The sequence below is a fragment of the Ovis canadensis genome, chromosome 21, assembly GCF_042477335.2.
Source record: "Ovis canadensis isolate MfBH-ARS-UI-01 breed Bighorn chromosome 21, ARS-UI_OviCan_v2, whole genome shotgun sequence".
Lineage (NCBI taxonomy): Eukaryota > Metazoa > Chordata > Mammalia > Artiodactyla > Bovidae > Ovis > Ovis canadensis.
The window spans coordinates 34407760-34420723 of NC_091265.1; the positions used below are offsets into that span (position 1 = coordinate 34407760).

Below are 12964 nucleotides of genomic sequence, written 5' to 3' on the forward strand. Positions count from 1 at the left end.
TAGCATATTAAAAAGCAGAGACATTACTTTGCCAACAAAGGTCTGTGTAGTCAAAGCTATGCTTTTTCCAGTAGTCATGTATAGATGTGAGAGCTGGACTGTAAACAATGCTGAACACCGAAGAATTGATGCTCTTGAATTGTGGTTTTGGAGAAGATTCTTGAGAGTCCCTTGGACTGCAGGGAGATCAAACCAGTCAATCCCAAAGGAAATCAATCCTGAATATTCATTGGAAGGACTGATGCTGAAGCACCAATACTTTGGCCACCTGATGCGAAGGACTGACTCATTAGAAAATATGCTGATGCTGGGAAAGATTGAAGGCAGGAGGAAAAGGGGATGACAGATGATGAGATGGTTGGATGGCATCACCAACTGGATGGACATGAGTTTGAGCAAGCTCCGGGAATTGATGATGGACAGGGAAGCCTGGTGTGATACAGTCCATGGGGTTGCAAAGAGTCAGACATGACTGAGCGACTGAAATGACTGATAGCCAGTTAACAATGTTGTGAATTTCTGGTGGACAGCAGGGGTACTGAGTCATACATATACAGGTATCCATTCTCCCCCAAACTCCTTTTCCATCCAGACTGCCACGTAATGTTGAGCAGACCTCCCTGTGCTATACAGTAGGACCTTGTTGGTTATCTGTTTTAAATATAGCAGTGTGTAGGTGGTGATCCCAAACTCCCTAACTATCCCTAACCCCCCTATCCTTTCCCTCGGTAACCATAAGTTTGTTCTCTAAGGTTGTGGGGCTGTTTCTGTTTTGTAAGTAGGTTTAATTGTATTGTTTCTTTTCAGGTTCTGCATATAAGGGGTATCATATGATATTTCTCTGAGTTACTTCACTCAGTATAACAATCTGTAGGTCCATCCATGTTGCTGCAAATGACATTCTTTCATTCTTTCTTATGGCCGAGTAATATTCCATTGTCTGTCTATACCACATTTTCTTTATCCATTCCTCTGTCAGACATTTAGGTTGCTTCTGTTGGCTATTTCTTGACTATTGTAAACAGTGCAACAGTGAACATTGGGATACACGTATCCTTTCAGATCATATTTTTCTTTGGATATATGCCCAGGAGTGGGGTTGCAGGGTCATATGGTAGCTCTATTTTTAGTTTTTTAAACTAAACCTCAATACTGCTCTCCTTAGTGGCTGTACCAATTTACATTCTCACCAACAGTGTAGGAGGGTTCCCTTCTCTCCACACCATCTCCAGCATTTATTGTTTGGGGATTTTTTGATGATGGCCATTCTGACTGGTGTGAGGTAATATTCATTGTGGTTTTGATTTGCATTCTCTAATATTAGTGATGCCGAATTTCCACTACTACTGCATTACTATTGATTTCCCCTTTTACAATTGTTAAAATTTACCTTATATATTGAGGTGCTCCTATGTTGGGTGCATATATGTTTACAGTTTTTATATCTTCTTGTATTGATCCCTTGATCATTATGTAGTGTCCTTCTTTGTCTCTTATAGCAGTCTTTGTTTTAAAGTCTGTTCTGTCTGGTGTGAGTATTGCTACTCTAGTTTTCTTTTAATTTTGATTTCCATGGAATACCTTCTTCCAACCCCTCACTTGCAGTCTGTATGTATCCCTAGGTCTAAAGTGAGTCTCTTGTAGACAGCATATATATGAGTCTTGTTTTTGTATCCACCCAGCTGGTCTTTGTGTTTTGGTTGGCACATATAATCTATTTGCATTTAAGGTAATTATCAATATGTATATTTCTTTTGCCATTTTGTTAATTATTCTGAGTTTGTTTTCATAGGTCTTTTTTCTTCCCTTCCTCCTCTGTTCTCTTGTGGTTTGATTACCATCTTTAGTGTTGTGTTTGAGTTGCTCTTTCTTATGTGTATCTATGGAATCTACCTGCAATGCAGAAGACCCTGGTTGAAGCCCTGGCTTAGGAAGATCTGGAGAAGGAAATGGCAATCCACTCCAGTATTCTTGCTTGGAGAATCCCATGGACATAGGAACCTGGCAGGTTATAGTCCTTGTCATTGCAAAGAGTCAGATATGACTGAGTGACTAACACACAATGTAGTTTTTGGGTTTGCTGCACCCATGAGGTTTTGATATAACAATACATACACACACACACACACACACACACACACAAGTTTTCTTCTTTAAAGTTGCTAAAAGATCCCCTGGAGAAGGAAATGGCAATCCACTCCAGTATCCTTGCCTGGAAAATCTCATGGACAGAGGAACCTGGTGGACTGCAGTCCATGGGGTCGCAAAGTGTCGGGCACGACTGAGTGACTCACACACACAGTCTCTTTCCCACCCAGAGGAGTTCCTTTAGCATTTGTTGCAAAGCAGGTCTGCTGATGCTGAATTCTCTTAGTTTTTGCTTGTCTTTAAATCTTTTGATTTCCATGTCAAATCTAAATGAGAGCCTCACTGGGTATAGTATTCTTGATTTTGCTCTGGTGGGCAGGGACTTTAATCCACTTGTCTGCTGATGAGTGGAACTGTGTTCCCTCCCTGTTTGTTGTTTGGCCTGAGGTGACCCAACCCTGGAGGCTAAAGGCTCTATGATAGGGCTGATGGCACCCTCCAGGAGCGCTCATGCCAATGGGTAGTGCTGCTGGCAGTGCCCTTGCCACCCAGAGCTGCAGCCGTGAGCTGCAGCCACCCCTTGCCTCTTCAGGAGACTCTGCAGCACTAGCAGATAGGTTTGGTTCATTATCCTATGGGGTCTCTGCTCCTTTTCCCTGGGTCCTGTTGGGCTCAACATTTTGTGTGTGCTGTCCAAAAGTGGAGTGTGTTTCCCCTAGTCCTGCGGAAATTCTGTAGTCAAATCTCACTGGCTTTCAAAGTTAGATTCTCTGGGGATTCCTAGTGCCATTGCCAGACTCCTAGTCTGGGAAGCCTGACATAGGGCTCAGAACCTTCACAACAGTGGCAGAACTTCTGTGTAGGTCTCCCACCTGGCAGATATTGGATTTGGTTTTACAGTGATTGTGCCTGTCCTACGGTCTCATTGCGGCTACACCTTTGTCTTTGGATTTTTTTTTTTTTTTTTTTTATGGTGGGTTCCAGCAAACTAGCTAACTGTTCAGCAGTTAGTTGTGAGTTTTGGAGGAGGAGGTGAACACATGTCCTTTGCTTCCCCATCTTGAACCAATCTTCCACTCCACAGTGAGTTCTGAATTTGCTTCAGGGTCCCTGTGACTGTTCCTTGCTGACAGCCTTGCATATCTCTCTTATAGGGGATGCCAGAGCAATGGGCCCGCTTGCTTCAGACATCAAATATCACTAAGTCGGAGCAGAAGAAAAACCCTCAGGCTGTTCTGGATGTGTTGGAATTTTATAACTCAAAGAAGACCTCCAACAGCCAGAAGTATATGAGCTTTACAGGTATGGAGATTGTGTCTAGGACAGTCTAGGGGGGAAAAAATGTTTTTATATTGGATGCCCATTGATGTGAAGGAAGAACATTATGGGAAGAGTAGAGATGGCACTTTTACTAAGATGGAATTTTGAAATTTGAGAGCTACAATATTGGGTTTTTGCATTGAACTTGAGTCTTTACTCTAAAACTCCATGTTTCTAAAAAATACTGTCATATTATGTATAAAAACATAGAGTTTGTGCTTGAAAATCTGGATTCTGATACTGACTAGGTTTTAGTAATTACTTCATTTCTTTGAGCTTCAAAATGGGGATATTATTTCCTATCTCAAGAGGTTGTAATGAGAATAAATGAGCTCATTGATGTGAAAATTCTTTGTAGGTTATAAAACAGCACCATGGAAATGTAGCCATTGTTATCATTGTTTTCAATATCAGTAAGTTATGTGATAACACATTTAAGTAGGCAAGCCCAATTTCTTCCTCAAAAAACTAATTTTTATCAGTCAAATGAAAAAAGGCCAAATAATAATAAATGTTTTTTAGATGTATTCGTTGTCTCTGTATAAAAGGCTGTGTTTTTCAGAATGTTTTTCATACCAGAATTGGGATTAGAATCCGGGTCTCCTAATTCCTGGACTAGGAATTACCACTTGCTTCTAGTAACTCTTACTCGAAACACCTCCTTCCATGGCAGAGAGATTTTTCTTTTCTTAAGCAAGCCCTAAGAAGGCCTACATTTCTGGAAACTTGCCCTTTATATAGCATCTTAGAATTTTAGGGCAAGTAGTATCTTTAGTATATACCACTTCCAGTTTCCTCTTGTTTTGCAAACATTAGTGCCCCAAATGCCTTTCTATTGTGCCTAAATTAGTAGTCTCCTAACCACTATTCTTAATTCTGAGTTCAGTGCTTAATGCTGGTGTTACTGTTGTCTCTTTTAAAGGTCAGTGTTGTTGGGGATAATGAGAACCAGGATGAACTAACTGATTTTGAAGGATGCTTTTCCCAGCAAGTATCTGGCTTGTAGCAAAGGGCACAGATGGTGAGGATGACAAACTGCAGCTTTGCTCATTCTGCATAGTGGTGCCCAGCAGAGCATTATACATGTCCCTAGCATATTCCCTTCCTGATATCTGTCCCCTCTGGATCTATCTCACTTCTTCCATTGAGGGAGTGAGTTATTCCAAAGCAGTATTGGGTTTGAGGGATCATGGGTTGGAAAGTTTTCTAGGTTAGAGTTTGTGTTTTTAAGAGTTTGTCATGGAGATGTCAGATTAGGAGCTGGTTTTGAAAGCCTCAGTGGCAGAGTCTTTGAAATAATCTCTTTTTATGTGTATGTGTGTAGATATGTACAAATACTGTGTATGTTTATGGAAGCAGCTCTGTGGGTTTCTGTATGTTTGGAATATAAAAAGTCCACTTTAAGTATATATGAGTGAATATGAGCATATGATATACACATTCAGGTAATTGTGTGTATGTTCCTGCGTGTATGCATAAATGAATAACATTGAAGGATTTTTTGTTTTCTGTAAGTTGAAGACCAAAGCAGCTCCAGGCAAAACTGTTTATTTGTCACAGTTATTATTATTTTTTTAATTTTATTTTTATTTTACTTTACAATACTGTATTGGTTTTGCCATACATTGACATGAATCTACCAGTTATTTTTTTATTGAAGTATAATTGATTTACAGTGTTGTGTTAGTTACTGCTATACAGCAAAGTGATTCAGTTATATAGACACTCTATTTTAAAATATTCTTTTCCAGTATGGTTTATCATGTGATATTTTTTCCTTTAAAAAAATTTATTAAAAATTTAAATTGGAGGATAATTGCTTTACAGTATATCATAGAATATTGAATATAGTTCTCTGTATTATACAGTAGATCTCATTTTTTATGGCACAGTTATTTTAAATGTCCTATCTCTCATTTTCCTATTTCCTTTCTTCTCATACTATTCTTATATTAATTATGACAACACTACTTCAATTTATAGATGCTTGCACATAAATTATCTCATTTGATTCTCATGATGACACTGAGAGACTGGCAGCACAAGTACTGTTACCCACATTTTGCATACTCAGAGAAATTATTTAGGCTCAGGGGAAGTAAGTGATTTATTCATAAAGCCTTAACATATCAATTGAGTGATACACCAGTGATGTAAGTGTGTTTTCAACTTGGGTCTTTAAATCCTTTGCTGTCTAAAACCAAAGCGCAATTTTTCATGCCAATTTTTTTTGTTTCCTGTTTTTTTAGCACTTTATTTTCTGTACCAACTCATAGGTAATGTGATAAGCAAAATTTAGACTAGATCGACAACCTCAGTCTGGTTTTAGAAAAGGCAGAGGAACCAGAGATCAAATTGCCAACATCCACTGGATCATGGAAAAAGCAAGAGAGTTCCAGAAAAACATCTATTTCTGCTTTGTTGACTATGCCAAAGCCTCTGACTGTGTGGATCACAATAAACTGTGGAAAATTCTGAAAGAGATGGGAATACCAGACCACCTGACCTGCCTCTTGAGAAATCTGTATGTGGGTCAAGAAGCAACAGTTAGAACCGGATATGGAACAACAGACCGGTTCCAAGTAGGAAAAGGAGTACGTGAAGTCTGTATATTGTTACCGTGCTTATTTAAATTGAAGAGTACACCGTGAGAAACGCTGGGCTGGATGAAGCACAAGCTGGAATCAAGATTGCAGGGAGAAATAGCAATAACCTCAGGTATACAGATGATACCGCCCTTATGGCAGAAAGTGAAGAACTAAAAAACCTCTTGATGAAAGTGAAAGAGGAGAGTGAAAAAGTTGGCTGAAAGCTCAACATTCAGAAAACAAAGATCATGGCATCCGATCTCATCACTTCATGGCAAATAGATGGAGAAAAAGTGGAAACAGTGGCAGACTTTTATTTTTTTTAGCTCCAAAATCACTGCAGATGGTGATTGCTGCCATGGAATTAAAAGACACTTACTCCTTGGAAGAAAAGTTATGAGCAATATAGACAGCATATTAAAAACCAGAGACATTACTTTGCCAACAAAGGTCTGTCTAGTCAAGGCTATGGTTTTTTCAGTGGTCATGTATGGATGTGGGAGTTGGACTAAAAAGAAAGCTGAGCACCAAAGAATTGGTGCTTTTGAACTGTGGTGTTGGAGAGGACTCTTGAGAGTCCCTTGGACTGGAACGGGATCCACCCTGTCCATCCTAAAGGAAATAAGTCCTGAATATTCATTGGAAGGACTGATGTTGAAGTTGGAAGGACTGAATATTCATTGGAAGGACTGATGGACAGGGAGGCCTGGCGTGCTGCAGTCCATGGGGTTGCAAAAAGTCGAACACAACTGAGTGACTGAACTGAACTGAACTGACAATCTCAGGTTCTGGGTTTTAGCCCTCTTTGCCATGGATTTGTAGCATTTGATTTATGTAATCTTAAACCGGTTTCTTTTCCTCTGAACCTTAGTTTATTTATTTGTACAGTGAAGGGATTAGAAGTGCTTTCTGCTGTGTCATCCTGTGCTATAAAATTTAATTTTTATATGTAGAAATTGTACATCTCATTTAGAAGGTGCAAACTTACTCTTCTTTTATACGATTGAGATATGTTTATTACCAGAATACCCAGTCCTCACAAACAGTAGTAGTACAGAATGTTGGAGGTGGTGCAGTGAGGGCATAGTATTCTACTTGGTATGGAATATGCTTTTGGAGAAGAAAAACAAGGTAATTAGGTTTAAGCTATATCCTGATTTGATTTCTCTGGGGTACAGCTTGCCATTCAGGGGTTGCTTTAAGAACATATTATCACAGTTTGTGGGTTCATAATTTGTCATAGGATCACAGGAGCTATACCTGACACTTTCATGTATGTGAGATCTTGGACATTATCTGGGCTTGTTTCTTGGTGAGGTGGATGTAGGATTTGATATAATATTTCTTCTCCTTAATTCCATTGGTGGTGAACTGATGAAATCAATTTCTTCTTGGACTTCTAGGAATTAAAGAATAAATCCAAACATAATACTTGGTGTTTAAACTTATTTTCTTGCTGGATCTCCATTGGGTTTGTGTTTCATACTTTATCAAGTTTAAGATATCATTGATTGTGAGATGCATTGTTATTTTACATACATGAAGAAAAAAGAAGCTGCCAATTAAATCATGAAATACCTTTGACTGTAGGACACATCTTTGTTTCGGAGATGTTAATGTGAAAAAATATATATCTCAGAGTTAATAAAATTTGGTGATATTGAGGGAGTTTAGATCTAGTGTCGGAAATAAGACCATACTTTTAATTATACTTGACATGACTATGTTGTGCTAAGATGCTTAGTCATGTCTGACTCTTTACGACCCCATGGACTGTAGCCCACCAGGATCCTCTATCTATGGGGATTCTCCAGGTGAGAATATTGGAGTGGGTAGCCTATCTCTTCTCCAGAGGAACTTCTCTACCCAGGAATCAAACCAGGGTCTTCTGCATTGCAGACAGATTCTTTACCAGCTGAGATACCCAGAAAGCTCTTTTCCTAAGGCTTAGTGTTTCTTTCCTTGTGGGGAATAGACATGGATATAGAAGGATCCTTTCTAAAAGCTGAAGCTGCATGCTGGTCATGATTTGTTATAGACATCTCGGGGTGATACCAGTTATGAACTCTTTCCTTTTCTCTTAGAATGGAGGTAATTTCCTTAATCACTGAGGCTTGATAATATAGATATAGTTCTAGCATAGTATTTAGAATTAGACCAGAATTCAAATCTTGACTCCAAATAACCTGTGTGTTAAATGATTTGTAGACAAATCACTTCACTGAATGTCAGTTTCCAAATTTATAAAAGTAGACATAATAATAGTACCCAGCTGTAGCAAGGATTAGAGGTGGTAATGTGTATAAAGTATTTAGCATGGTATTGGGACTGTAGTATCAGTAACACTGTTATTCTAAGCTTGGCAAGTATTTTACTGAATAGGCTTCCTAAGTCTCAAGAAAGGATTCACTGTAATTGTTTACTGACTGAATCACTTGTCTTTTTTCTTTTGCAGATAAATCAGCTGAAGATTATAATTCTTCTAACACTTTGGTAAGCCTTTATTTCCTCTATTCTGATATGGGCAGGTATGATTTTTAGGGATCAGATCAGTATGGTAGATGCAGAGTCTGGGCTGGTGGGCACTCATCTTGGTCACTCTCCCACCCTGGGCCTCAGAGTAAAGGACTTGAACTTAATAACCAGTAGATATCCCTTCCAGCTTTCATTTATTAATGCTCTAGAAATCCTAACCCTGGAACCAGAACTGGCTGCTAGACTCAGTTTTCAGTTTTAGCTTTGAACCTTAGAAAAGCCAATTTGCCTTTCTGAGCTTCAGTTTTTTCCTCAGTAGACTGAGGACTATACACTTTGCCTTACCTGGAAATGTCCTCAAATAGCTGCATTTAAAAGAGAATTCCTTCTTTTGGGTTAATTGAGTTTATAAAACCAGGATTAGGATTAATTGCTGAAGGGAGCAGATTCTGTTAATTTAAGGTGATTCATTCTGTCCTCTGAAGTTGTAGTGAATGTCCTGTCACTTGAAGGAATATGTAGAAGTCATTGATGACCTCATGGGTCCCTCTGACCTTCACAATTTACCAATTCCTTTTTCTAAAGCAGATTATGAGATGAGGTATTGATGTATTTGAAAGGGTCTTATAATGAGTAAGCTGTGGCTTATTATACTAGATTACTGCTATTCTTTTTATCTAGTGCTGTCTCTGTGCAGAGTTGGTTATTTTATGTTGATTTACTAAACATTTGCAAAGCTGCTATTCTATGCCAGGTCTTCTGTGGAGAAGTGACAGTATAGGGATGAATCAGACATTATCAAACCCCTGATCTCCCAGTCTTGTGAGTGTCACGAAGGCACAAACACTTACAGTACAGGATGCTAAAACTTCATGAGGCCAGGAACTATGTCTCACCTGTCAGTTGCAGGTTCCTTGGCATGTGGCACATAACGATATAATACTAAATAAAATTATACTATGGCATATACCGAATAAAAGATTGGATGTTTAAGGAAAGCTTCCTGATGGTGAAGTCTGAACTGAATGAGTTAGTTTTCTTGGGGAAGAATAATAAAGAGACAAATGTATTCCAGGCAGAGGATAAATAGCATGTGGTAAGGCAAGGAGGTTCGTGAGGTTGGCTTGTACAGAGAACTGCGAGTGGTTTGTTATGATTGGAATGTGAAGTGTAGGCAGGTCAGATCATGTAAGGAATTTTAACTTTTAAAGGTAATAACAAGCTATTGAAGGATCTTAAGTGGAGGAGTCATACATTCTAACACAATACTGAGTCACAATCCAAAAACGTTGAATCATGCTTCCAGCATTGGAAATTCGTTTATTCTGAGTCATTTTATACTGTAATCAGTAATTAAAAAAAAAAGTTCACATGTCCATTGCCAGTAGCATTCTGGCTCCTTTCATATTCATGGTTCTCTTTTAATCTTTACAGGAGTTTAATGAGACAGGTTATTATCCTTATATAATAGATGATAAAACTGAAATTGAGAAGGGTTATTGGCAATATGTAACTGATTCCCAGTTTGTTTTGCTTTCCACTGATTCATTTTTCATCAAATGGAAGAGATACAGTTAAAAGGTGGTGAAGAACTTGCTGATGTTAAGATCCTTGAAAATTTCTCTCCATTATTGAGTTGTAAATTGTTGAAGAAGGGATGTTAACCAAAGCTGAACTGTACCTTGTGGCTCAAATGTCTTTATGTTTTTCAAGGCGAAATAGCAGCTATTATTTATTGAGTAGCTAAGATGTGCCAGGCACTGTATTAGTAACTTATATGGTGGTGGTTTAGTGACAGTCATTTACGACTCTCATGACCCCATGGACTGTAGCCTGCCAGGCTCCTCTGTCCATGAGATTCTCCAGGCAAGAACACTGGAATGGGTTGCCATTTCCTTCTCCAGGGGATCTTCCCAACCCAGGAATCAAACCTGGGTCTCCTGCATTGCAGGCAAATTCTTTATCGACTGGGCTATGAGGGAAGCCCAGTAACTTATCTATGTTAGCATAATTAGTCCTCACAAATTAACCTTGTGAAGAAATTATCATCCCCACTTAACAGGTAGGAAACAGACTTTCCTAGAGACTCATAATTGCTATTGTGATACAACCAGATTAGAACTAGGGTCTTCTCAGTCTCTGTCCTGGGTTTTTTTCCCCACTGTGGCAGGGAACTGAGAAAGATGTCAGAGAGGTCTTATAAAGGAGATTGCAGTAAAGCCTTCAGTCTGTTTTTCCTTAGTGAGGAGGAGGAGCCCTGGGGCTCATGCCATATGGCAGAGAGGATAACACCTGATTTGTAAAAACCTGTACTGATTTTAGTATCTACAATTAAAACCACCAGATTGTCAAGGACATTTTCTCCCCAATTCAGAACATTATCCCTGTGGCTCAGTCCTTTTTATTTCCTTACTAGTTATATGTGGGAATATGGTTTGTCCTGTGATAGCATGGCATCGTTTTCCATATTGGTTTCACACAGATCATTCCATTTGATGTTGGAAATATTTGAATGATACTGTAATCTCCATGACACAAGAAATTGGGACTCAGAGGTTACATGACATGCTTCCTATCCTTGAATGAATTAGTAGTAGAAACCAGTACAATATTAAGTTCTCCGCAACATTCATTTATACATTTAACCATTGATATTTATTTAGCACTTTCTTTGTGCCCAGGTATTGGTGATACAGAGATAAAATTTTTGCATTATCTTAGTCCTTGAGAAAAAACATAAGGATGAGGGCTGCAAGAGATGTTCATGAATAACATACAATGAGGGTCATATTTGATGGAGTGATTTATTCTGCTTGGTAGTACAGGATAGTTGGCACAAGGTTCTTGGGCCCTCACAGTTTATTCATTTAATAAACATAACCTTTAATGTTTCTTCTAGTTCTAAAATTCTTTTTATTTGTGGCTCATTGGTCTGAGATCCATCTCTCAGATTATTTAGCATTTTAGTGCCTGAGCTCTCATTTATAAAATGATCACCTACTATGTTATAGGCTCCGTGAGTGCCCAAGAGTCAAGGATGGGTAAGGTCTTTGCTCTTGATCTCCCAGCTTAGTGAGGAATCAGAACACATAAACAAGGATTAATAACACAGTGTCAGGTAAGTAACACAGTGTCAGGTAAATGTAGGCAATGATACCAGCCAGAGAAAAGGGCAATCAATGCTTTCTTGTGTGAAGTAGCATGAACAAAAGCCACATTGTTAAGGATGTGTCATGTCAGGTGAAAGAACTGGGACTCTCCGCTTGAGCTAAGGAAGTATTTTAAATAGGAAGTATTTTAAATAATGTAGTTGGATATTTATTTTAGTCTAAACTACCATCTTAGAAAGGGCTTCCCTGGTGGCCCAGTGGTAAAGAATCTGCTTGCCAGTGCAGGAGATGTGGGTTCAGTCCTTGGGTCAGCAAGATCCACTGGAGAAGGAAATGGCAACCCACTCCAGTATTCTTGCTGGGAAAATCCCATGGATAGAGGAGCCTGGCAGGCTACACTCCATGGGGTCAGAAAGAGTTGGATATGATTGAACTACTGAATAACAACCACCATTTTAGAAAGATACCTCTGGAATTTAGATCTGTGTAGTGGGATGAATTCATATCTCTATCTCTCTTGCTATGCTTAATTTCTTAAATTCAGAAAAGATACATAAAAAGTAAATTCAATACAATGCTTATTAATGAACCACTATTGGAAATTTATGGAAGATAGAAAGCAGATAAGATCAGATTGACTGGAACAGCAGAAAGTACAGCTCCTCTGTGTATGTGGAAGAGAAAAATCCTAGGAAAGTAAGAGTAGCTCCAGAGAAAATGGTGTGAGAGAATATATATAAAAAACAGGAAAGAGTCCTGGGTCATCTTCAAGAGTAAATTAATTTAAATTCTGTAATTGAAAAAGCTGGATCAGCCTCCGTGTTAAGTGAGCAAGAGGTTTCAGAAGGTTGATCCTAAGCTTAAAAGACACTTTTCTAAAGAAAGTACACTGCCTCTTTGTAAATTATCCATATCAGGAGAATGCCTGATATGGGTACAGGGGCCTGAGAGAGAAACAGCAGAACTGGAGTTAACTACAAATCTCTACAGCAGGTATAAAGTAGAGGAAAAGGAAAAGTAGTTCTGCAGTGGAAAAAAATACATTAAATTTCTGCATCCCAAGGATAAATTTCTTATGCTTTTGATAACTGGGAGAAGAGGAATCTCTACCATACATACTCTTCCGTGCTGACACACTCTGAAATGATACTTGTCAGTTACCTCATCTGTATAACTCATATATAGACTGCATCAGATTGCCCCTTCAGAGGAAGAGACAGCAGAGAAGCACACTCACATGACTACAGAGGAAGCACATGCTAGGTGTATACACTGATTAGTCTGATTTTTCACTGATAAATATGAGTGGAGAGCCTAGACACTTGATCTCTAGACACTTGAGAGGAACAAAGCATTAAAGAGAAGGACCATGATAAAGAAATA

At 38.7% G+C, this 12964-nt stretch overlaps 1 protein-coding gene across 32 annotated transcripts in view; it reads left to right on the plus strand.

Annotated features, from left to right (window-relative positions):
* PAK1 (p21 (RAC1) activated kinase 1) overlaps positions 1 to 12964 on the plus strand; it is a 160997-nt gene that overhangs the window by 97204 nt on the left and 50829 nt on the right. For all 32 annotated transcript variants that reach the window (XM_069564927.1, XM_069564932.1, XM_070289444.1 and 29 more), the window contains 2 exons: positions 3243 to 3390; positions 8452 to 8489. In XM_069564927.1, coding sequence (XP_069421028.1) covers positions 3243 to 3390; positions 8452 to 8489 — 186 coding nt within the window. The remainder of the gene's footprint in view (positions 1 to 3242; positions 3391 to 8451; positions 8490 to 12964) is intronic.